This window comes from Trachurus japonicus, chromosome 24 (assembly GCF_045865225.1).
Source record: "Trachurus japonicus isolate A0001 chromosome 24, Traja_1.0".
In the NCBI taxonomy this organism is placed as follows: Eukaryota; Metazoa; Chordata; class Actinopteri; order Carangiformes; family Carangidae; genus Trachurus; species Trachurus japonicus.
This window is the reverse complement of record NC_140930.1, coordinates 9371099-9397332: the sequence shown is the minus strand read 5'-3', so window position 1 is coordinate 9397332 and position 26234 is coordinate 9371099. Positions and strand designations below refer to the sequence as shown.

Sequence of the window (26234 nt, the reverse complement as noted above, 5' to 3'; positions counted from 1 at the left end):
GTAAAATCAAAATAGTTAATTTTTTTTAACTTTGTGTGTAGATATGCTTCAGGTTTCAGCCTGTGTATAATACAATAAGAAAAGTCAAGACAAAAACATAAGCATCTCTTTATTTTCATAAGCCATTCCATAGACTGTGAAAGCCAAATCACCATCCATCACTTAGATCACCCAAAATAAAATGTGCTTCTTTTTTTTTTCTTTTTTTTAATATTTTAAATTTCATGTGTTACTTTTATCTTTTTTTTTTTTCTTCTTCAAGAAAACAGACATTCATTTGCTTTTAAATTGTTGGGAGTTTATTTTGGCAAAGCAGTGACTTATCCCATTCAGCATCATCAGTCACCAGAAGAGCCTGCACAAACTGTTAATGGGAAGAGAGAGAAAAAAATAAAATATATATGAAAAAAAAACCAGCGGCGGAAAAGCAGCAACACGTCACCAAAGTGGGGGAAGCGCAGCCCTGCGTGTGCACGACGAGTGTGTGTGTCGGTGTTATTAATAGTGCTCCCGCTCTCTTTGGAGTTCAGTATGATCCAAATGTGCTGCTTTTATATTATTATTATTATTATTATTATTATTATCCTATGTGTAAATGACCTAAAGAAGTGCTGCACACCAACAAACAGGATGTGTGGGTTATATCAGCCATTGTGTTGTTTCTTTATGTGTGTGTGTGTGTGTGTTTTCCTAATACTGCTGCCAAGAAGGGGTAAGAAAGCTCATATGTTAGCAGTGAACTCTACAGTTAAAGATGACCCACACACACACACTGTAGCTAGGTGAATTATCTAGAAGGCTTTCTTCTTCTTCGTCTTCTTCCTCTTCCTCCTCCTCGTCGTCATCGTTATCGTTGTCTTCTGTTCCTCCTGCGGTCAGTCAGCGCTGATGCTGCTGCTGCTGCAATTTCATAATGTCAAAATGGCTGATTGCAATTTGAAATTAAACCACCCAAAAAAACAAAAACAAAAAAAAAGAATAAAGAAAAGAAAAAGAAACAAATCTAAAAAAAAAATAAAATCCAGCAGTTAAAAAGAAAACAAAACCAAAAAGATGCAGGCCTGAAAAGAGAGAAGAAAAAAAACGAAACAAAAACAAAATACCGCCTCCTCTCCTCTGCAGATGTTTCTGTGCTGAGCTTCAAGCAGTCTTTCTTCTCAGCCGATCTGTGTGATTCTCTAGTCCATTGTTAGACTTCAACAAAAAATAAAAAAATAAAATAAAACAACAACAAAAAAAAGATAAAATTAAAAAAAAGAAGAGCACGGTTTTGTTATGCTTTGAACAAAATGTTGAGGGCTGTTTGACCCCAAATCCGAGTTTTCTCCAGGTTCAAAACGTAAAAGGTGGATTATGGACGGTCTTCCTCTTCAAAGTTCATCCCTGCCAGAGAGAAAAACAAGAAAAGTCGAACGTTAAAAGAGAAGGGGAAAAAAAAAACCAGGAGCAGCATTAATAAGAAGAAGTAGAAGAAGGAAACGCAACACAACCGTCCCCGTGTCGTGCAAACACAAAGGAGTTAGAATCACATGCAGAATATTACCATCCATCATCACAGACGTTTTTTGTTTTGTTTTTTATAGTAGAAGATCAAAGAGAGTAAGAAGTTTTAAGTCTTATGATCAATCAAAATTAAGTAGCCATGCTCTGAAAAAACCCAAGTGTTACGCCTTCACACTGCTAATGCTGCTGCTATTTCGGTTTTATTTGTGTCGTCGTGTTTTTGTTCGTGTTCTTTAAAATTTCATTAGTCAGGCTCCAAATTTAAAACCGTGGTGTTACCAAACCAAAAAAAAAAGAAAAAGAAAGAAAGAAAGAAAAATAAGAAGAGGATGATGGAGGAGTAAAACGTAAAACGTGCAGCTCGTTGGTTATGGTATGGAAGAAGCAAAACATGTCAACAAGCAGCCAAACTCAGCCCCCTTGTGATCCGGCGCCTGCTCCAAGCCACACCATTTCACCTTTGCCGCTGTGAGAAGGAAGAGAGGGAAGAGGAGGAGGGAGGGGAGAAGGAAGTCACTTCCACCTGGACCACTGCTTGTCTCGGTCTGTTAAAGGCACATAAATCACCCCCATCAAGGGCTTCATTTTGGTGCTGCCGTCCTCCATCTTGTCGTACTGCTCCAGCATCTGGTTTCCTCCCGCCGGGCCGACGGGGAGGATCAGGCGACCGCCGGGCTTCAACTGGTCCAGGAGCTGATGATGATGGGGGGAGGAGAAGGAGGAGAGAGAGAGAGAGAGAGAGGAGGTGACGAAAAAACGACGAGGACGTTCGACAAGCAGCGTATGAACTAGAGCATTGGAATAAGAGAGCAACGACACGCATCGGTCCAATGGAAGCGCCTCCTGACGGCGAAATGTGGGTATTGCAAAAGAGCCCAAGAACTGACATCTCTGCATTGTTGGTGAATTGACCCTTCGCGTAAGCCCCGCCCCCTTGGTTACTGTTGCTACGCCGGGCAAGCTTTCACTCCCAGCCATGCTCCTGGCAGTATTTGGTATCGATTTCAAAGGAAATATCAGCAGATTTCTGGGGGGGGGGGGGGGGGGGGGGGGGTGCTCACCATTAACAAATCACGGAAAAGTCAATTTCCAGTAGTTCAACCCCAACCAAGTATTGATTGATTGTAGATGGACATAGTTTTCAGAAGGCCAACATTTCTATATTAAAAATGCTTAAGAAAAAAATTCCTTAGCAATATTTCCATTTTGGAGATACTGAATTTGAGGTCTTCACTGAATGTTAGTCATAATTATTACTATTAAAATAAACTGAATAAATAAAGACATGTGATGTTTCATTCAGTGTGTAATGGACATATAGGCCTATATAATGTGTTAGTTTCACTTTAATTGAACACATTCTACATCTGAGGCGACGTCTTTCCACTTAGGGCTTCCTTCACCTCTGAAACGGGGCAGATCTCCGTGGAAACACCTGCCTGACACAGCAACGTAGGGAACCGTGCATGTCCGCGGCGCACAGCTCCACGGACGGGAAGGGGGGGAAAACGGCGTCGCCGTCGCACCGAATGCACGCGCCGCTTCGGGTAACGAGCGTGCACGTCGCGCGTCTACATCGGAGGTGAATAGGTAGGCTGTTATCAGTAGAATCAGAGGAAACCATGAATGAGTTCGCCTCAGTTTCACGTGATTGTCACTGTCAGCCTGTTAGAAAAACATTTTACTGACCCCAGCTGAGACACTGAGACCCCCCCCCCCCTCCCTCAAAACAAAAACTCTTCGGATCTGAACGATTCACACAAGTCACCTAATTGGTCATGAAAAAAGCGAGTTTCGCTTTTCGGCGCGCTGTTTGCATCCATGCTGGATAAACTGTTCTGAGATAATAGAGAGAAGAAGTCACAAAGATCATTCAGAGTTTTCAGTGACGTGTGACTCGCGCAGGAGGATAAAACATCTGTTCAACGACACGACTGGACAATGTACAGAGCAGCAGTAAGGGCTGTTAATTTTACCGTCTATCAACCCACGAAGACTTAGGTCATCTCACTGGTTGTCAAACTGCAAGTTTTTGGGCGATTGTGAACCACATACAGCTTTCGTTGTTGTTTTTTTTCTCCCACCGCTCTATCATTCAGGAGAGGATCCCTCACCTAAAAGCCCAGGTAAAAGCCCTAAAAGTACAGCTGTCATTTCGGCTGTGAACATATGGTTATCCCCATATTTACACTTGCTCAAGTCGAAAAAAAAAGTCCGCTCGTATCTGGTCATCTCTATATTGCTGCTGCCGCTGCCGCCGCCGCCGTAGTAGCAGCAGCAACAACAACATCCTTCTCTACAAACAAATGTTTTTTGTCCTAGCCTCAAAATGTGTCCACAAAAGCAAACGTAATGACTCACTGCCGAAAGCTTGCCAGGCCTATAGTTACGGTTGCTAACGTAGGATTGGACAATAGCCGTTTGTGGGAGGAGTTGGCGAAGGGTCAATTGAGCAAGTGTGGTGTTTTCAATCATTTAACGACATTTCTAGATCACCCACGATAATAGCATCATCGTGGACCCCCGACCCCTTACAGATAAACATTAACACATAGGCAAGGCAAAAAAAAACAGTTGTCTACATGAATGTTTCAATCTATATTTTATAATAAACAAATTATAAGTGTAATTTGATATGACCAAGACAAGACACCTAAAAACAAAAACACGGCCGTTTTCATCAATTTACAAGCAAGTGGGCAACACACATACAGTACATTGGAGGGAATGAGTTTTCTGGGCACTGTTGCAATACCCATATCCTGCCACTCGGGGCGCATAACGCTTACCACGGGAGTCGATGGAAGTGTCCTTACTCTCTTAAGGGCTTTTCACACCGAACGCGGCAGGCGGCGGAAGGCGGCAGCAAACCCATTCATTGTGTACGTGCTACCGCGGCGCACCGGCGAACGGCTCTGCGCCGAGCTGAGCGGCACGCGAGGTGGGCGCATGCCGCGGCGGCGCGCTGCGCCCGAATTAAAAAATGTTTAATCTGGGCGCAGCGCGCTGTGACGACATCTCGGCGCGTCCAATAGGAGAGGAAACAAACGACCAGACGTTCAGTTAAAGTGACGGGATGCATGAAGTGAGTTGTCATCCTCCTGAGGATCAGACCAACTCTCTCTAACAGGCTGTTAAACTGCTCCCTGCTCAGCCTGACGCTAAAGTTCACCTGGAAGTGGTCGTTTTGTAGCTCCTGGCGAACATATCTTTGCATATACCCCCCCAAATCCTGTCTTGTTTGTTCGGTTGCTCAGCAACTCGCGCCATATGTGTACGCGCTGCCGCCCTGCTCTGCGCCTGTCTGCGCTGTACCTCGCGGTGGGCGCAGCGCATACCGCGTTCGGTGTGAAAGGCCCTTTATTCCAGTGCTCTAGTATAAACATTATGAGTCACCATTGTAACAATGAACATATAAGGAATCATTTTTTCAGGAAAAGAAAAATCACGCCTAGAGGAAAATTTGTATGGATCTCCTCTTTCTCTGATATTAATTGGAAAACCAACATGGCTCCTTTCCTTCCACATGCTGTCTCCGATAAAATCAAAAAAGTTCAATATAAAATTATACACAACATGTACCCTACTAACATATATCTGTCAAGATTTATCAATATTGATGTCAAATGTGTATTTTGTAACGCTGAAGAAGAAACAATTAAACACCTTTTTTTTTTGATGTCAATTTTCCCACCCTACAATCCAACCTTCCAATTAATTTGGAAGCCAAGGATGTACTATTATACTATAACAATAAGGAGCGAAAAATTAAACACTTAATTAATCTGATTATTATAATAGCGAAATTTCACATCCATAAAGCTAAATTATGGTTATTAAAGGTCGACCTTTCTTTCCTGTGTTTGAAACTGAATTATACCTGTACTGACATACTGTATTACTGTACTTACTTCTGTTACTTTATATGTCTCATATGTATGCATTTATTTATTTTAATGTGAGATGCCAGACTTTGTTCTGTATTACCAAAGGGTCAATTCTCTCAACTTTTTCAAAAAAAGTTGATGTTACACAAAAAAAGAAAGAAGCACATTCCAGCGTTTCAAGCTATTTCTAGACACTTTAACTACTGTGTTTTCCCCCAAAGTCACTCATTTTTTAATTCGTTGTTCTGCTGAAGTGAATTGGAACAATGTGACCGCCGGTTCGTCAAGCGTTCTCAGAGACACACACATACACATTTACACACACACACACACACACACACACACACACAGAGATACTCACAGCTTGGGGGACGGTGGGTGCCGCTGCGCCAACGTGGATGGCATCGTACGGCGCCTCCTCCGTGTGACCCATCCGCCCGTCTCCCACTGCAACACAACGGGGTATCAGTTACAGCCTCACATAGACACACACACACACACACAGAAACAAACAACACGTGGGACGGATGGAGGGATGGACGACGTCCTCATCAAGTTGTCATATAAACACTGAAACACGGCCGCGATGCTTATCTGAGTCTGGACTTTTTGTTTTTGTCGATCCATTAGTTTCTATTTTCAACCTCACTAATTATTCAGACGTAGAAATGTCAGGACAGAGACTCGTCGTCACAGACGTCAGACAACGAGCTGCGTGATGTTGTTGGCTGATAATAACGACAACGCCGCAGATAAAGCTGAGGAACACAGTGTCATGAAATATCAGTTTGCAGGGTATATACAGGAATCTTAAAGGGATAGTTCACCCTAGAATGATATTTCGCTCATTATCTACTCACCCTCATGTTGACTAAGGGCTGGAAGAATTCTCAGAGTCCACCGTCCCTTCTCTGAGTTACAGGGGGTCTCGGCGTAGCAGTGCATGTCCATATAACGGTTGTAAAGGGACACCAGAGCTCTTCGTAAAAAAACACACACAAAAAAACATCCAAATACCTCCATGCTGCTCGTATGTAATGTCCGTCTTGTGCTGAAGCCCCAAATTGCGTAACTGTCCCGAAGAGGAGCTTCGAGAAGCTTCCGCTACAAACATGCTTGGAATGTGGACTTATTTAATTTTTTTCGGGACAATTACGCAATTTGGGGCTTCAGCACAAGACGGACATTACATACGAGCATCATGGAGGTATTTGGATGTTTTTTTGTGTGTGTTTTTTTACGAAGAGCTCTGGTGTCCCTTTGCAACCGTTATATGGACATGCACTGCTATGCCGAGACCCCCTGTAACTCAGAGAAGGGACGGTGGACTCTGAGAATTCTTCCAGCCCTTAGTCAACATGAGGGTGAGTAGATAATGAGCGAAATATCATTCTAGGGTGAACTATCCCTTTAAAGCTAATTTTAATACCTTTTTAAGACTTTTTCAAGACCATCTCAATATTTTTTAATACCTCACCGCCACTTCAAGCTGTACCTATTTACATCAGTGACACTTTTACGCAACAGTTTTAGTTTGTGATAAAGACTCGACCATGATACAACAGAATTCAAAATAGGCTAGAATAATAAATCAAAGGCAAAAAAATCTTCTTTTCTTTTTTTATGTACCGGTTCATCTTTGTTTTTTAATGAACATTTATTTAATTAACACTTTTACAATGTTTTTAGGACTCAAACTCTTGGACAGCTAATTCAGAAAAAATAACTTTTATTATTATTTTATTTTAAATGTAATACTTTATAAAGTTGTGAAAAGACTTTTTAATACTTTTTAAGGGATCGATTTATCACCTTTTAATACTTTTCAAGACCCCGCGGATAGCCTGGTCTGACATCTGCCACAAAAACAAAACAAAACAAAAAACACCACCACACTCGTCCTCTAACGCTGCTTTCTGACATCCAACAGGTTGTGTAGGCGCAATGAGCTCAAGTGACACTCTATACTGTTGTGTTGTCTTTTATTGCACTTGCTGTGAGTATGTTAAGAGTCTTTTTAACTTAAAAAGAGAATTACATTTAACAAATGCGGCAGTGCACCCAACACAGCATGACATAACCTGCACACTCAACTGTACAATGAACACTGTAAACCTGTACATATCTGTATATAATAGAATTTCTTGTATATTTGTCACGACTCACTGCAAGACTGTTTAACTTTATAACTGTATACGTAATGATTATTTTTTGTGCTCTGTATTCCTTTGGCTGCTGCAACAGTGTGTGTTCAGTAACACTTTAATTTACAGGCTGTTAATTATGTGATAGAAGAAGATGACAGAATTTTCTCCTCCAAGTCCAAATCGTTACTTCTTGGCTATATTTCTCAACATTATTATGAAATTGACCGTTATTTCTAGGCTATTTCTATTTGTTGTCATTACTATGCAATTTATTTGTTATCTCTTGGCTATTTCTTCACATTATCACATAATTAACGGCCTGTAAATTAAAGGGTTACCTACATTTCCCCAATGTGGAACCAAAAAAAAGAAGAATATATATAATATTATCTTATCTTTACATATTTGTTTTTATCAAGGTAAAAACTTACAATTTAAAAGTTAAGTTACAAAACTAAAAACTTTGATAAGAATGTTTAGCTGTAAAAGTTGTAAAAACCTAACAAAACAAAACAAAAATAACTGTCTGAGTGTTTTTATTCACAGCCTGGTTGTTATGTGCCCCCCTCCACCCTGCAGAGCAGTGAAAGTCGGTACTCTCCGCTCAATTATTTAGCGCTGCACTATCCAGTCTGCTGAGCTACTGTCTGTCTAGCTCCTCACTGAGAGGACGGAGCGGCCCGACTGACGTCACGCTGTCCCTGCGTATAAAAACCCAACATTCAGCTGCAGATTCAAACCGACTGTAATTATTAATAACCTCTCACACACAGCGGCGACGTCTTCTTACCTATTAGCTTGACTCGGCCCGACGTTATCAAACTGGGGTCGTCTTTCTTCACATTGTTTATTGAATCATCTACCAGCTCTTTGATGTGATCAATTCCTATAACTTTCCCTTTAGGACCTACCTGTAAAGTGTAGGAGGAGGGAGGGAGAGGGGAGGAAGGGATGGCACTCAGTTCATACACAAAGACTTTCACAACATTATGCAAAAAAAAAAAAAATTAAAAAGCTAATTAAAAGTGATAAGTAGTAATGAATTAAAAAGCCACCGGAAGGAGAAGTCATGTGCGTTTACCCGTCACGTGTGTGGCTCACCATTCGTGCGAAGCAGACCGACAGGATGCCGCTGCCGGACCCGACGTCCAGAGCTTTGGCCCCCTCGTACAGCTGGTCGTGTAGGAGCTCCAGAGCGTAGGCGTGCTGGGTAGACAGTGAGTAAGGGGGGAGGGGAGGGGGCAACAAGGAAACTGCATTACTACCCATCATCACTCAGCATTCATATTGCATCAAACGCTGCCTGTGAGGAGGTTCGGCTCGGCCCACTCAGGTCTCTTGTGGTTTGATGATGGACAAAATCCATAAATTATCCTAGATTTGAAAGTATGTGTGTGTACTTCTTGTGGTAGAAGTTGAATGTATTTTAATTTACTTTACGTGTGTGTACTTCTTAGAGGCTGGTTATCCTTCCTATATTCCAATGATCTTTAGTGTCGTTCAGTGTTTTAACATTAATTGACATTGACTGCTACTGTGCTGTTGACTGTACGAAGATGCCTTTAAAATTCTAATACATTTAATCACAAAAAAAGCTTAGATTTGATTTAGAGCTGCAATAATGAATCGATTAATCGCACAATAATCGATTATTAAATTAATCGTCAACTATTTTGATAATAGAATAATTGGTTTGGGTAGTTTTTTTTAAGAAAAAAAGTCCAAATTCTCTGATTTCAGCTTCTTAAATGTGAATATTTCTAGTTTCTTTGTTCCTTTATGACAATAAACTGAGTATCTCTTTGGTTGGTGGACAAAACAAGACATTTGAGGACGTCATCTTGTGGTTTGGAAAAGCTGATTGATATTTTTCAACATTTTTTAACATTTTATTGACCAAACAACTAATCGATTAAAAGTTTAAATAATCGACAGATTAATTGATAATACAAATAGTTGTTAGTTACAGCCCTAATTTGATTAACTATTATTAACAAGTGAGCAGGTTGTATTTGGAATTTAAAAAAAGTGGAGGATAACGTTGCTGGTTCAGTTTTTCATCTCTTAAATAACTCATGAAAACAAGATTTATAAAAAAAAAATTAAAAAAAAAGACATAAGAAGAGTCTGAGAGATAAAGTCCTACCATGTGTGGGGCGCTGATGGTTGCTTGATAACCTTTTGGGTTAAAAAAGAGAGTTGGTTAGTGGACGCTTCAGATGTCCAAGTGTATTTGGGCTTCGGAGTGATGATGAGAGGATCGTACGTTACCTATTGACTGCGGCGAGTCCATGTATGGATTACACCTAGAGAAGTGGGCTCGGTCTGTGGCCAGCATGACTTCGTAGACCTTGTCGGATTTAATAATGCCATTTTCTGCAGATGCAAAAGAGATGGTGTCACTGTTTGTTATGAAAACACAGGTACAAACACCAGGGAGACATACAGTACATTACGTAACTCCTGCAGCAGAAGCAAACGGGCAAAATGGATGAGAGATTATACAAAACATAACAGAAAGGCGAATGGAATGAATCCTGTTATTTGGCTACAATTACTTTGTCTGTTTGGGATGTGAAATATGATATAAAGTGTGAGATTTAGTCAACCGTTATAGTACCTCTTCCTTCTCAAATCGATTTAAAAGTAATTACTTCTGCATTACAGCGATAACACAACTTGAACTGTCACATTCCTGTCTGGTTATTTTACTATTAAACCCACTCCTAAACCCACGACCTGCACTGATGAGACAATATCAAATTAGATACAGTCTGACAGAGGTTTATATCGAATCTACTATGGTAAACGACATGCATATGGAGAAAAAATGACAGTATAGATCTATATTGATCATATATGCGGAGAGGAATTAGCAGAAAATACTGGAACAAAATGTGGAATTGTACACAGGATGAAATAAAGACGACAGCACAGAAACAGATAGAAAGCCACATACTCTGCATTGTAGTGCATTGTAAACAAACTGATGACTGCTGTAATATGCAGGTCCATTTATAGTTAAAGCAGATATCAGTGGAATGTTTTTGTTAATATAAGTCCTAAATAGTCCTATTTTCCGTCAGCAATCACTTACATGAAGTATTTCAGCCTAAACACGAGTCTCTCCGTCACTCTGCTCTGCTGTAACCCGAGGAGAAAATTTTCCTTGTGGGATACAAGTGTTATCCAATGAGGGGAGAGAACGGCATGAAGGGCTGTGTGTGCAGCCAAGGGATGCGCGTGAATGTGGTGACGTAGCACGAGGACCAATTGATGCCTGACAAGGGCGGGGGCTGCTAACTCATGGTGCGTTCAAGGAAACTCGTACTTTGTGTTTTTCCTTCCTGTGAAGTCATACCAGTTCGATCTGGTACGAGTTCACGGGTCGGAAGTTACGAGTGGCCGTTATAGGGAACTTTCACAGACAACAGGACGGTAAAAACACGAGCTACGGGTTACCTGGAACGCTACCAAGTCGTAGTTGTGACTTGAAGCTGTAACTTACGGTTTCAAATGCCTGCCTTGAACACAGCATTAGCCGAAACGGCCGTGCCGCTGTTATCTGCTTTAATAGATTTTCCGGAAAATGTGATATATCCCTATTCATACACGTTGATATCATAGTATGAAAGTATAGAGTGGATTTTACAACTGCCACCCTCTCCGATGGTCATCATACTTATCAATTAGACAACAATTAATACAAATGTATACTCATTAAACCGTGTACTGTATGCAGAGCTGCAAGGGGGCAAGAAAACTAACATTAATAAACGATAGATATATAAAAGTATGCATATTAAAAGCATTAGAAACAGATGATCTGACAGACTGTGGCAAAAAAAAAAATGCAAACAAATGTATGTTGCTGACATGAAATTTTCTGATGGTTACAGAAAAGTTCACATGTTCATAGACATTAGACAAGAAATTAAAGAAGCTCCTCAAAGAAGAAGTATTAGTGTCTTCAGAATAATCCCTCCTCCTCCTAACAGGTTCCTGTAGCAGTTGGTGCCAACGGCAGGAAAAGCCAACAACAGCCGGCGCTGCTCTCATTACAGACTCCCCTCACCCTCAGAGCTATGCACCACTTTAGGATACGTTACAAATAAACCGGACGAGCTGCCAGATGGACACCTACTAGTGATTTCTGAAATTAAAAATGACTGGAACCGGCACATTTCAAGACGTTTTCCCTCTCCTACCCAAAAAATAATTACTCTAAGAAATTCACCAATTGTCTTTGCAAAGCCCCAAGAAAAAGCAAACCAGCTGTAATCTGTTTTCTAGGCCATAACCTATGTTTAATTTTCCTTAGACACATAAATGGGTGCTGGACTTTAAATATTCATTGAGGCATTTGAGGTTTATAACTAATGCAACGGTGGAACAAATATGCAAACTATTCTACTGTCTGCACACAGAGCAGCTCTGAGCAACGGTCAGCAGCAGGACAGAGACAATGACAAAGTTGTGAATTAGCATGCATCCTGTGTGTGACCTGCTTAGAGCCTGCTTATGCAAACTCTGGGTTAAATTTAAGACATTCGTGTGTCTCTAAATGGGTCAGTGTCCAGTGAAGCATTCAATCAGGACGAGTATGAAAATCAAAATGATGGTCATATGAAATTAATAAAAAAGAGGATATATGGATTTATTAATACTAACAGCAACAGCCAAGTTTTAAGTTGATTTGCATCATTGGTAAAATGCTCTTTGACAAAAAAAGAAAGAAAAAAAAGAAAAGCTGACTATGAAATACTAGGCCTATTTGTTTTTTAAATATTTGCATCGCATGCTGCAAAACTGGCTTTAATTAATATGCAGATTGATTTCTCTGTGCAAGATAAATGGAAACAAATGCAAAATAAAAAACATGCCACCAGGAGAGATGAGTCTGCAAGTTGGAGCTTTGTCTTTTTGTCTCAGAGCAAACAGAGCAAGACTTGAACACTGTTCCCTCCACAACCAAGATGATTGCAAAGCGAACTGTCTGCTGCTGACACGCTGTGCTAGAGACTGCACAGAATATAAATAGCCCTGGTAGATACTTTATATTGAAATTGGACTTAAGATATTCAAGTCTGCAGATATCATCACATTGAATATCATTTTCCAATATGCAAACTGAGCATGAACCTTGTACGTCTGATGATGAGTCTTGCTGGTGTGTTGGTTAGTCTTCTTTAAAGAGATAGTTCAACATTTTGGCAAATTCTCTCCATAATCCCATAGTCTTAGCAGTAGGTTCATTACCTGTAATTATTGGTGCATGTTGTTTTGAGATCAGCAGGGCAGAGACGTGAGCTGCTCAGTGAACACAGTGGAGGTGAACAGTACAAGTCCCCTTGTACCGTCCCTCATCAAACTCATATACACAATCCAACAACTCCAAACCGCTCTCGTGGACAAATTGTGACCTGCACAATCACCACGCTATGAAATATTAATCTAACGTTACGAGACAGAGTTGTTTTTGAGGAAAATGCTGCTGGCCTGGGTGGAGTGATTTCAAAAGTGCAAGTAGTTCAGAGTATTTGCTTCATGTGTCGTAATGTTACATAATTATACATCATTATTTCATAGCATGGTGAATGCACAGGTCACAACTTCTGCACGAGAGCATTTTGGAGTTGTTGGATCGTGTATTTGATGAGTTTGACAGGAGACCTGTACCATTCACCTCCATTGTGCTCACTGAGCAGCTCTGGCCTCTACCCTGTGGATCTAAAAACAACATGCACGGATAATTAAAGGTAATGCACCTACTGCTATGACTATAGGGGTTATGGCGATAGGAGAATTTGCCAAAAATGTTGAACTGTCCCTTTAACTACACAAGTGCACTGATGATCTAATTGCAGAATAAAAGCCAGTGGCATCAATTGATCACACAGTGGACCAGACAACAGTGTGTCTAGCAGCAGGGTGCCACTATGAGTCACTGCCCTGTTTGTGGTGCGATTCACTATCGCCTGAATAAACAACTAGCGAACGCGGTGACACAGCAAAAAAAAGCTATTTTGAACGATCCCTTTAAAAAAAGCAGGGCCCCCCACCCTCCCTCCTGCAGACCACGACCTTACATGTCCCATCTGTCAGAGTCATTCAGGTGAAACTGGGGGTGAATGGTGCAGAGAGAGAGACACACACACTCTCTCACACACACACATATCAATGAATGTGGGCAGGGCAGCTAGCAGCGTGGCTAACGCTAGCTACAACGTTCCAAATGACGCACATAGCAACAAAGCTAACGCGCTAAGCTAACTCTAATGTGACACATTTAAGCTGCAGAAATATACACATAAAAGATGGGGGGGAAACGTAACGTGTGTCTTTTTTTGTGAATTATTATTCGGTGCAACAGCTAAGGCGGTAACGGCATGCACCAGTTCACTCCACGGCGTAAAAAGGGGTGGAGAGAGGTAACGCTGGGTCAACACAACAACAACATACCACATAGCTTAGCAACCAGCTAACTGCTAACTAGCTGCCCCGTTAGGGCTCAACGGTCATCCCGCGTGCCTCTCTCTCTCTCTCTCCGTAACCTCAAGGCTTCACCAGCGCGGTCTGTTTTTTTTTTTTTTTTTACTTTTTGCAACACAAAAACAACTCTACTCACTGCGGAGGTTGTTGACGAGCTCTGCGTGGCTTGCTCCTCCAGATTTCCAGGCCATTATTAAGCAGACTTTGCGGAGTAAGTAGACAGCAGCTGTCAGTGCCGCGCCTGCGCCGACGGTTCTGCCGACGAAGCTGAAGACTTCCAGAGCAGACGGCGGAGCGGGAGGCGCGTCACCGGGCATCCAGACAAACCGTTTCAGGGCAAGGCTGGCTTTATAACGCACAGACACACCCACAGCATAATAAATAATTTTTTTTTTTTTTTTTTTTTTTTAGATAATGTGACTCAGCTAAAGGTGAATTGTGCAGGGGAAAAAAAGCCACATTCCTCACCCCAGTCAGTGAGATTTGCCGCAGTAGACAAGTGAGCGACCGCTTGGTGGCGCCACACACCACCTGTTTTTTTTAACAACTCACAAAATTCACTTGTTTTTTTTTTTTTTTTTTAGGTTCTTTTTTTTTTTGTCTTTTTTTTAATTCAAAACTTTGTTTCACAATACAAAAACAGTTTTTCATGATAAAGCATATTTATATTATACGCCAGGGGGAATTTATAAGTTTACAACAAAATGTTCAAGTTTTCACATATATTGATAGTCTTAATCGCTTTCTGGTTGTTTGAAAATTTGATGGAGGTTATGTATTGCTTGAGCTCACCGTTAAAAGCAGTAAAGGAAGGTTTTTTTTTAATGAACTTACATTTGTGAATATGAAATTTTGCCATTAAAATAATAAGGTTGATAATAAAAGTTATGTTAGCTTTTTCCTTGTTTTTTTTCAGGTCAGGGAGCCCAAACAGAACATTCCTCCAAAACAAAATAAAATCACCATCAACATTGATAGCAACAAAATTACAAATATCACTCCATAGTTTTTGCACAATAGGGCAGAGCCAAAACAAATGGGTCACAGTTTCAGCATGTACAGAACAGAAAGTACAATTCACATCAATGTCTTTTTTAAATCTTTTTACAATGTGGTCATTGGATGGATAACATTTATGAATAATCTTAAATGAAATTTCTCTCACTTTATTATTTTTTAATTTTTTTAGGTTCTTTTTTTTTTTGTCTTTTTTTTAATTCAAAACTTTGTTTCACAATACAAAAACAGTTTTTCATGATAAAGCATATTTATATTATACGCCAGGGGGAATTTATAAGTTTACAACAAAATGTTCAAGTTTTCACATATATTGATAGTCTTAATCGCTTTCTGGTTGTTTGAAAATTTGATGGAGGTTATGTATTGCTTGAGCTCACCGTTAAAAGCAGTAAAGGAAGGTTTTTTTTTAATGAACTTACATTTGTGAATATGAAATTTTGCCATTAAAATAATAAGGTTGATAATAAAAGTTATGTTAGCTTTTTCCTTGTTTTTTTTTTCAGGTCAGGGAGCCCAAAATTCACTTGTTTTTAAAGGAATGGAGCTTTTAATGACACATCTAAAAAAATAAATTTAAAAAAATCGTAAACTTTTTTTTTTATTCAATCTTTATTGAAATTCATCATCAATGACGAACAAATAACATTGAAGTGAACATGGGGTATACATTCGATTCAATAAGAGGATTTAAAGGCTTTGTGGAAGAATTAAATAAATAAAAAATGATAGATAAAATAAAAATCACAATGCAAAAAAACATACATAAGCATCCGGAGCATGGGGTACAAAACACTTACTTCACAGAGAGGATTTTAAGGTTTTGTAGAGAGTCACAGTCCGCATGGCTTTCTTGTTCGTCAGTCTTGTTAGTGTTTCTAAGTACATCCTCATTTCATTTTTAAATTAGTGGATATTGGGTTTCCTATCACTCCATTTGCATTTATGAATATATAATCTACCATATAATGTAATAAGGTTTAACAAAAATACTTGACTTTGGTCCAAAAAATAAATAAAAAAATAAAAAATCGTAAACTTCATGTCACTATCAGCTCCTGCACCAGATCATAACATCTCACATGACATTTGTCTGTTGTCCAACCGTTATATTGGCTTTTATTTAATCAGAATACCGGTATATATATATATTTTTTTTTTTACCGTAAAAAAAAAAAAGAGAGAGAGAAATGAACGTAACGTGGGACGAAAGTAACAAAGCGATTTTCTCCGAGCACATATGTCTAACTTTGTCAGCATGTACATCATGTATAACCTAACAGAAACAAATCTTGAGGTTATGTCTGACTTAAATTGGCCTTTGGTCACCCCTATATATTATGGTATTAAACTACATCTTTTTATTTAACTCGGCTAGTTAAATCACAGTAGCATATAGAGCTCCGGACCCCACGTGACCTCCAGCGTTCGAGCGGCCATTTTGGCAGGAAACTGGCCAGCTTGGAAGCATTGACTGTAAGCGCCAAAGCCGTCTGAGTTCACATGATCTCACTTTAATTCCAACACATTGGACTTAATATAAAAAAAACTAAATGGATTAAATATTACCGACCCTTATAAGCAGGTACAGCGCAGCGTTGTGACCTCAACCATGGTTGATGAGAGCAGAAATGTTGTTGTTGTAGTGAAAATGGGCGAAGACGTGAAGACGCGAAAAGTCAAAACGAGCGCCAAACCGCGTATCTCGCGTTTGGTCGCGCGTCAAAACTCGAGCGAAAAAAAAAGCGCTCCTCGATGAAACAGGATGAAATAGACGAAGACGCGATGGTCCCGTCGCACAAAACAAATCGGCTGTATTGAGTCGCAAAAAAAAAAAGTTGCGTCTACCGCGTCTCGCGCCTAATCGCGTCTTTGCGTTACGGCCTTTTACACCGCGGACGTAACGAATAAACGGTGACGGTGTGAACGAACAACATAGAACAGGACCAGACGTGGCGTTGTTTCCTCTTTTCACCCACAGCTCCACTCTCCCTTACTTACACTAACTACTGTTATTGTTGAGGCCAGAGAATTGTGGGATTTGTAGTTTTTGACCAATCGCAGGGGCAAATGGGAGACTAAAATTATTTAAGACTTGAACACAATAATTCAACAAATTTAAGACATTTTAAGGCCTAAAATTTCGATTTTCAAATTTTATACTTTTTAAGACCCCGCGGATACCCTGTTATTTCATATAAGTTTAAGTGGAGTTGGACACGGAAGTGACTCGTGACGTCACACTAGCCATTCCCATAGTTTATGTATCTATCTTCATCTTTATATTCTTTTTATATACATCCAAAATTCTATATGCGTATTATTTTGCACTAGAATATTTTTAATTTATTCTAATTAATTTTATTTAAACATTTCTGATTCTGATGTACAGGAATGTGCAATGTTGAAACAGGACTGCAGGGGAGTCAACGGAATTGAACTGATGTTGTCTGTGATGGCGTACAAACCTTACATTTCCAGGTTGGAATAAAGAAATGAATCATTTCTCATAACACGAATAATAAAATGAATTGATCCTGATGCGTATCGATTATTTTGTTGCATTAAAGATTGTGCAGAACTTTAAAATCGATGAAGAAAATCGTATAAGGAGTTAGTGTGGTGGTATGTCGGTTAACAATACTATATTATCAGTCCCTGTCCGTTAAATGGGACGTTTTCACCAAAACACCATGAAAAGGATGTTCGCCTTTTTTTGTGTGTATTTGACCCCACTGCGCCACCGTAGTTACGTTCCCAGCAGCAGGCGCGTACAGTTCGGTTTTGCTCATGAATGCTAAGCTAGTACCCGGCTATCGTGTGTTTGAATCCTCTTAGTGTGATAAACGTTTTCTGTCTTCAATGGAAAGTATAAATGCTAAATACGTGTCGCAGAAAATCAGCAAAACCAGATGGAAACCGGTGTCGTATTCGTCTCTGCAGCAACCAGAAGTCTTTGCGACTGGCTCGTGGGACAACGAGGTTGGCAAGTTGTCACTTTACATTTATGATAAAGGGACTTCACCACAGACAGATATATATGTCTACGATTTCACGGCCAGATTTGATCAAAAATACCCATAGATTTTAATAGAATTTCAGGATTATTGATGTTGTAAAATCAAGACGTCAGACATGTTGTGAATCATTAAGTGTAACTTTCTGCATTGCACACAGTGCGTGGACAGATGTTACATTTGCTCCAACGTTTATTAACTACACCTGCTATTTACCAGTACAATGATTGGCATGGCTGTGGCTGGTGAATGTCTTGAAAGAAAGTGACAACTGGCAGTGGAGGAAGCACAACTCATAACTGAGTTGTGTGATGATACTATTTTCTTGATTGCACATCACACAATGTGCTGTGCAAACAAATATCTGGTGTTTATAGTTGTTGTAATTTATTTCCCCCCCCTCTTTATATGTGATGTTAAACTTTATTACGGACTCGGGTCCATATACAAGACACACAAGACAACAAAATGCATATCAGAAAAGATGATGAAAAATCAAAGTTCACATTTAATAACAGTCATAGAACAGACATTTCTAAAAGGATTAGAAAGGGGTATCTGTACCAGTGTCTCCAGCATGGACTGATATCTGACAGTGCTGTAGTTAATGTTTGTCAAACTTAAAATAAGTTTGTTCTTTGTGGCATCAACATTACATTTGCACTGAGCCAACTTGGTCTCTTCAATAATATTCTTAGGACATCATTATAAGCAACCTGGAGTCTCTGCATGCTTGCTTCCTATTGTTTTAAGTTTGATGTAAACCTCTTTATGAATATATAGGTGTGCGTGTTAGTGTGAACATGGGTGTGAAAATAATCTATACTGATTTATATTCCCATCTTTTATTATGAACTGATGACATGTTCATTTGTAAAAACATGATCACGTTAAGTGTCTTTATCTTTATTTTTAGATCAATGCACTGGAGTAAAAAAAGTACAATATTTACCTCAGAAATGTACGGTAGTTAGAGTAGAAGAATCAGATACTATGTCTGAACACCAAACACCACCGCTGATGATGAGGATGAAGATGTTGGGTTCATGTGTGTCTGTTGCAGGACAACAAGATTTCCTTCTGGTCTATTGGGAATCATGGAAGTCCGGGAATGGACGATGGATTTGAAGGAGACCCACAGTTATTATGTGAATACAAGCATGACGGAGATGTACTAGACCTTCAGGTAAGTCTCCTAATGTAATGTAAATAACATAATGTAAATGTACTGTTGTTATTTGTTCTTCAAATTATTTTTTATTTTCACTCAAATTCACAGAAAACAAAAACATGGAAATAAATCAAAAACAGAAATGTAATTATCAATTTGTGAACAGTGAAGGGTGATATGAGTTCATAAATGCATTTGCAGTTGAGTGTAAGGTCGTGAAACTAATTACCCTGTTTGTGTTTTTCCAGTGTTGTTTTTTCTAATGGAATAAACTGAGCTATATACGTCGTATATATATATATATAGATACATTTTTCCATAAATGTACTGAATGCATTTCTTAGCGAAGAATGTAATGGTGATCAACAGTCTGCATTTCTTTGGATCTAAGTGACAGTTCTTAATATCATTTAGCCTAATAAATAAACACGTGGGGATCATTCTAATTTTATTAAGAGTTATTTCTGCTCTTTATAGTAACTCAATTATGATAAATTATAATTCATTAAACCTGGTCTTTTGGAGAGAAAGAAGACAACTTTATTAAAATATACAAAACAGAAACAGGGGTTTTTCTCTTCTTTTTTTCTCTCCACATTTCACAGTTTCTGGACCAAGACAGAATCGTAACGGCGTCCTCAACTGGAGCAGTCACCATCTTCCGCCACCACCAAAACAGTCAGGTACGTTGCTCTCTCTACACTCAACGAGCTCTGGACCGACTGCCTCGCTGCATTATGGAGCATATTAATCATCTAATTCCCTCTGTTCTCTCTCTCTCTCTCTTGCCAATAGACAATATCAGTTTCTCAGCACTGGGCAAGAGCGCACCGTTACCCCTGTGACAACGGCCCCTGCACCAGTGTTGTGTGCAGCAGCCCCGAGATCGTCACAGTGGGTGAAGACGGCAGGATCATCGTCTTCAGAGCCGACCAGGAAGGAGTGATTCGAGTCATAGGTGAGATGTCGTTGCAACTGCACAGATTATATGCATGTTTGGTCTTCTATATAATGTTAACTTTTCCATTTTTTGTGGTTGGATTGGTCCTTTATTCTGGCTCAAGGTTATAGGTAATTGAACTTTAAAATATGTTAAATCTCTGAACATGATTAAAATGTATAAAATGTAAAAAAATGTGATAACCTTGTTTTAGACTTTGAAAATTAGCCATCCTATTACTAGAGGCGCCTCTAATTTATTAGATCTATATGACGGCCAGTCGGCCTGATGGGTGTTGATCTATTTAAATTATGATGGAGTTTTGACTGATATATTTTTGTATGTTTTTGTTTTGCACAAGATGTGTTCTGATTTATACATTCCCTTTACCATGTGACTCATCATGTGACCCTCAGGGGCAGGTTCAAAAATGGGGTGTCTGATGTCAGGGTTTCCGCGGGTCATTAAAAAGCATTAAAAGTCATTAAATATATTTTGCTAAAATTAAGGCCTTAAATGGCATTAAAAGGAATTAAATTTGATTCTCAAAGGCATTAAAAAATTGATTGATTCATACAGTGAGATTTTGATATCATTACATCCCTATAAAGCACAAAGAGCAGAAAAATAGGGGGATTATACAGTTAATCTACAGTAAAATTAAACATGGGTGAAGAAATGGAGAATTTTCTAAATTAATATTTTTAGGTGGTGGCAGGCTACTGTTGACTTTTTTTTTTTTTTAATCGCTAGCGGCAAAAATCGTAATCGGCAGGTCAGGCTTTTTAAAAATCTGTGATCGACCAGAAAATTGCAGTCGGTGCACCCCTATTGGTGTGATAAACATGCAGAACCAAGTAATTGGGTGTGTGTATGTGTATATAGGTAAGTGTATGTACGCACACGTATAGTATTTGCAGTCATGGGCATTAAAAATGTTTGAAATGGCATTAAAAAGCATTAAATTAGATTTGCTGGTACCTGCAGAAACCCTGGATGTGTATGAGTTAGTCTGATGAAGAGCAATGCGCTCGAAACGTTACTATTGATGTGCTAATAAATCTGCACATAAGGGAGCTGATGTGTGCGGTCTCCTTTTCTTGCCTTTAACTGCACAGAATTACACATTTCTTTGATTGACCAACTACAGTCAGTAATGTGACTAACTCGTTAAACTGGTCTCCCCTTTCCAGAGAACGCGGACAGCAGCACGATTCATGCCGTGACTTACCTGAGGACAACAGAGATTTTGACGGTGAACTCTATCGGCCAACTCAAACTGTGGGATTTCAGGCAACAGAGCAACTCGCCATCGCAGATCCTCTCCCTGTAAGTGTAACCCCCTTGTTCATCTCGGGTCCAGTAGACAACACAATACATACAGTCTCAGGTTCACAGCGTTTATTCTGACAGAACAGAAAAAGCAGGTTATTATTTTTACCATTGAAAACTTTGGTGACCCCCCCCCCCCCGATGTAAAATAAAATAAAATAAGGAACATCATAACTTCTTCTACATGAAATACTTTATTATATTTCAGTAATTTAATAACAGCATTGAACAAACATATTTGTGTTTTTAAAAGTACAAGTTCTGCAGAATATGTTGTAATTTTACACAGGTTTTTTCTCATTGTTCCATGCTGTTTTTCAAATTCATTGTGACTGATATTGCCCTGCTGTATATTATGTATTTAATGTTTTAAAACTGTTGATATTCAATCATCTATTGATACAAGCCTATAATTTATTTGTTTATCTATTTAAATACACGAATAAATGTTTAATGTGTCCCTTGAATTGAGTTGATTTGGTCACATATATGAATTAAATGCTTAGCCTACTCATTTATTTAACATTTTAATTACATTAAAATTATTAAACCCCTTAAAATCAAGAGGGCTTCGCGACCCCCCCTGGATCTTTGGCGCCCCCCAGGTTGGGAACCACTGCATTAAACAACAATAAATAAACCTAAATAAACTGAAACTATAGCGGAATGGTTAACATTATGAACAGCTGACCGTTAGGAGGACTATAACAGTTAAAATGATAAACACAGCTAAAACACACGAAATTAAAGATGACAACACTTAACAACCATTACAAAACATGACAAAATCAAACACAAAACGCTATATACATTTGTTTTTCCTCAAATTTACGCCAGAAAATGATAATTAATAATAAAAAAAACACACAGAGCTGTTCACAGTACATACCAGCTGTCAAAATAAATAACATAAAGAGCCTCGCATAGAAAATAAGATAAAAGCCAGCAGCACAATAACTTGCTGACTTGCTTTTGTCTGTTCTGTGCTTTCCTTTGTGTATGTTTTTTTTTATCGGTGTGATTTGTTTTCTGTCTCAGGTCAGGGGATAGAGTCCCTCTGCACTGTGTGGACAGACATCCCAACCAGCAGCACATTGTGGCCACGGGCGGCCAGGACGGCATGCTCTGTGTCTGGGATGTGAGACAAGGCAGCGCTCCCTTCTCCCTCATGGAGGCGCACTCTGCTGAAAGTAAGGTTTCACTGTGGGCAGATGATGTAATTCACCAGATATAAAACCTACAAGTTAATTCTGTGGAGGTTTTAAACAGAAAAGGATCATTTTCTGTAACTCTTTCTTTGTTTTTTTTGTTTCTTTGCCTAGTGTGGGAAGTCCGCTTCCACCCGACCAACCCAGACCATCTGTTCACATGCTCAGAGGACGGCTCACTGCTGCACTGGGAGACATCGTCACAGTCAGAAGTGCCTTCCTTCCTACAAGGCAAGTCACAGTATTACATGCATTTTATCGTTCTACATTTAAAGGGATAGTTCAACATTTTGGCAAATTTGCCCAATTCCATAATCCCTATAGTCATAGCAGTAGGTTTGTTTGTTGTGCAAACTATTTTTTGAACGGTGAAGCAGAGCCGCAAGCTGCTCAGAGCTACGCTACGAAGGCTAATGGGATTTCTTGGTTTCCCTCATCAAATACACAATCCAACAACTCCAAAACGCTCTGGTGGACAAGTTGTGACCTGCACATTCACCACGCTATGAGATAATAACAGAACGTAACCAGACAGAGTTGTTTAAGAGGTAAATACATGCAAAACCGCTGATGCACGTTCCCGTCGGAGGCAGTTTTTCAGCAAGAAGTCTCTGCATTTACCTCTAAAACAATTCCGTCTCGTAACGTACCGTTACTATCTCATAGTGTGGTGAATGTGCAGGTCACAACTTGTCCACCAGAGCATTTTGGAGTTGTTGGATTGTGTATTTGATGAGTTTGATTAGTGTAATTATTGTAAGAATAAGTACATTTACACTGATAATGTACAGAAGTGCAACTTCAAGGTTCTTTTACGTGACCATTCCCATTTTAATATTTGTCAGCTGTGACTAATGTTTTGTTATCAGTGCATCATATGATTGAGCTGACAACTCAGAAACTGTTGCCTCTATCTTAATCATAAGATGTTTTTAGTTTTCATGTATTAGTCACACAGTCCCAGTGATTATCTTTTGGTTGTCAGAGCAACCACAAAACACTGCTGTATCAGTTACTGTCAGATAGTCTGATACAGTTGTGCAAGAGCTAAAAAGGTGGCATATGAACACGCTAAGGAAGTAAGAAGAAACATAAAGTCCTTCTTTGAATATGTGGATTAATGAACTTTCTTCTTGCTTAGCGATGGAAAGACTCACATATATAATCAAACAAAAAAGCCACATTTTTCATGACATATGGAACTCATTTATCATATTTTTGGAATCAAGACCTGACTTACTAACTCCTTAAATTGTACTCCTTTCAAATAAGACGATACCCTTTTAATTTTTATTTTATTTTTGTTGGTTTTGTATTATTATACGCTTTTGTTGTCTTTTTAATGTTACATACAGAAATACTATCCTTTTTCTTTTAAAAAAAACAAAAAACACATGTATAGATATATTTTGAATATACTGCATGTATGTTTCTCTCTATTTTTTATTTGTATTTATTTATTTTATTTTATTATTATTATTATTATTTTCATTTTTCCATCTTTTTCTCTCACTTTTGCCTATTTATTTCAATTGATTATGTAAAAAATGTAACTAGAAGACAGGCAGATGTACGGTATATTGTTTTTGTATTTTTGTTTTTCAATTTCCAAAGGAAATGTAATTTTTCTTGCTGTTTAACTGTTGGCTCCAGTTCAGGGTTGGGGGGAGGGAGGGGAATTGTGTAAAGACTAAAAAATCAATAAAGATATGTGTTAAAGCAGAAGTAAGCGATCCGGTCGTTTTGGCTAATGCTGCGTTCCAGGCAGGCTTTTGAAACCGTAAATTACAGCTTCAAGTCACAACTTACGACTTTGTAGCGTTCCAGGCAACCCACTCGTGTTTTTCCGACCTGTTTTACCTGTGAAAGTCACTATAACGGCCACTCGTGTTTTTCCGGCCCGTGAACTCGCACCAGATCGAACTGGTACGACTTCACAGGTCGGAAAAACACGAGTTACGAGTTGCCTTGAACGCACCATAACTTCTTGTCAGCCGACGGAGTTAGCAGCCCCCGCCCTCGTCATGGATCTATTGGTCCTCGTCCCTACGTCACCACATTCACGCGCATCCCTTGGCTGCACACACAGAGAGGACCGCCCCTTTATGCCGTTCTCTCTCCTCATTGGATAAAACTTGTAGGATACGAGGAAAGTTTTCTCCTCGGCTCAGAGCAGAGTGACTGACAGACCCGTGTTTCGGTCCAAACACTCTATGTAAGTGATTGCTGTCGGAAGATATAACTATTTAAAGCAGATATCAGTGGAATGTTTTTGTTAATATAAGTCCTAAATAGTCCTATTTTCCGTCAGCAATCACTTACATGAAGTATTTCAGCCTAAACACGAGTCTCTCCGTCACTCTGCTCTGCTGTAACCCGAGGAGAAAATTTTCCTTGTGGGATACAAGTGTTATCCAATGAGGGGAGAGAACGGCATGAAGGGCTGTGTGTGCAGCCAAGGGATGCACGTGAATGTGGTGACGTAGCACGAGGACCAATTGATGCCTGACAAGGGCGGGGGCTGCTAACTCATGGTGCGTTCAAGGAAACTCGTACTTTGTGTTTTTCCTTCCTGTGAAGTCATACCAGTACGATCTGGTACGAGTTCACGGGTCAGAAGTTAAGAGTGGCCGTTATAGGGAACTTTCACAGACAACAGGACGGTAAAAACACGAGCTACGGGTTACCTGGAACGCTACCAAGTCGTAGTTGTGACTTGAAGCTGTAACTTACGGTTTCAAAAGCCTGCCTTGAACACAGCATTAGCCGAAACGGCCGTGCCGCTGTTATCTGCTTTAAGACTTATATTAACACAAAAATATCGCTTACTTCTGCTTTAAAAAAAAAAAAAAAAGAAGAAACATAACACTAGTAAAGTAATCATTGTGATGTCGGTTCATAATGTAATGTGCTTCTGTCTTCATATTCCCAGGTGGCAGGAACACCAGCATGCTCTCCCGCAGTGCGATGGCGCCTGCCGGGGGGAACCAGTCCCTCATCAGCGCCTGGCTGAGCGGAGACACCAGTAAGAGCCGTCTGGAGACCACTCACATGCTGCCCAGCCAGACGCTGTCTGTCAACAGCCTGGATGTACTCGGACAATGTCTCGTCTGTGGGACTGACGGAGAGGCTATTTTTGTCAACAGACAGGTCCCAGTTTAAACAGTGTCTGTTAGCGCACCACCGCACAGGACAATTTGTTCATTTTCAGTCAATATCTGTTACGACAGAGGTTTTATTGTCTGCTTAGTTTGATCACACAGAGAAAAACGCGAATGCTGAGTTTAAATGTGTGCTTGTGACATTTTGGCCTGCGTATTTTTTTTTCTATGTTTATAGTTTCATACACATTTGCAGTTACATTGATGGATCATCGTGTTTCAAGGTATCATTCCAAGCAGTTTATCTGCACTCAACAGTATCTTTTCTATGGATGTCATTTAAAACAGTTTTGAAATAAATAAATAAATAAATGAAAAACCCTTATTAAAAAATGCCAAATGAGTTAATTGACTGTTTT

At 39.5% G+C, this 26234-nt stretch overlaps 2 protein-coding genes across 4 annotated transcripts; one reads left to right on the top strand and one right to left on the bottom strand.

Annotated features, from left to right (window-relative positions):
* Nucleotides 1-92: 92 nt before the first annotated feature.
* Nucleotides 93-14522, bottom strand: pcmt1 (protein-L-isoaspartate (D-aspartate) O-methyltransferase). Of its 3 annotated transcripts, none has more exons than XR_015035276.1 (8): nt 14166-14522; nt 9809-9913; nt 9684-9715; nt 8639-8743; nt 8328-8448; nt 5752-5837; nt 1962-2196; nt 93-1383 (listed from the first exon to the last, which is right to left on the bottom strand). XR_015035276.1 is itself a non-coding variant. In XM_085771776.1 (8 exons), the coding sequence occupies exons 1-8, from the start codon at nt 14344-14346 to the stop codon at nt 1371-1373; spliced, it is 813 nt and encodes a 270-aa protein (XP_085627902.1). In that variant the 5' UTR covers nt 14347-14372; the 3' UTR covers nt 93-1370. The 3 variants fall into 3 exon arrangements, 2 of the variants coding, with proteins under 2 accessions (XP_085627902.1, XP_085627903.1); XM_085771776.1 differs by having other exon boundaries at nt 2027-2196; nt 14166-14372; XM_085771777.1 differs by having other exon boundaries at nt 1266-1414; nt 1998-2196; nt 14166-14372.
* Nucleotides 14523-17785: 3263 nt separating this feature from the next.
* On the top strand, nt 17786-26207 carry nup43 (nucleoporin 43). The gene is made up of 8 exons (XM_085771809.1): nt 17786-18028; nt 19127-19249; nt 19840-19917; nt 20030-20192; nt 21368-21503; nt 22545-22696; nt 22829-22945; nt 25647-26207. The coding sequence occupies exons 1-8, from the start codon at nt 17909-17911 to the stop codon at nt 25874-25876; spliced, it is 1119 nt and encodes a 372-aa protein (XP_085627935.1). The 5' UTR covers nt 17786-17908; the 3' UTR covers nt 25877-26207.
* The last annotated feature ends 27 nt before the right edge of the window (nt 26208-26234 follow it).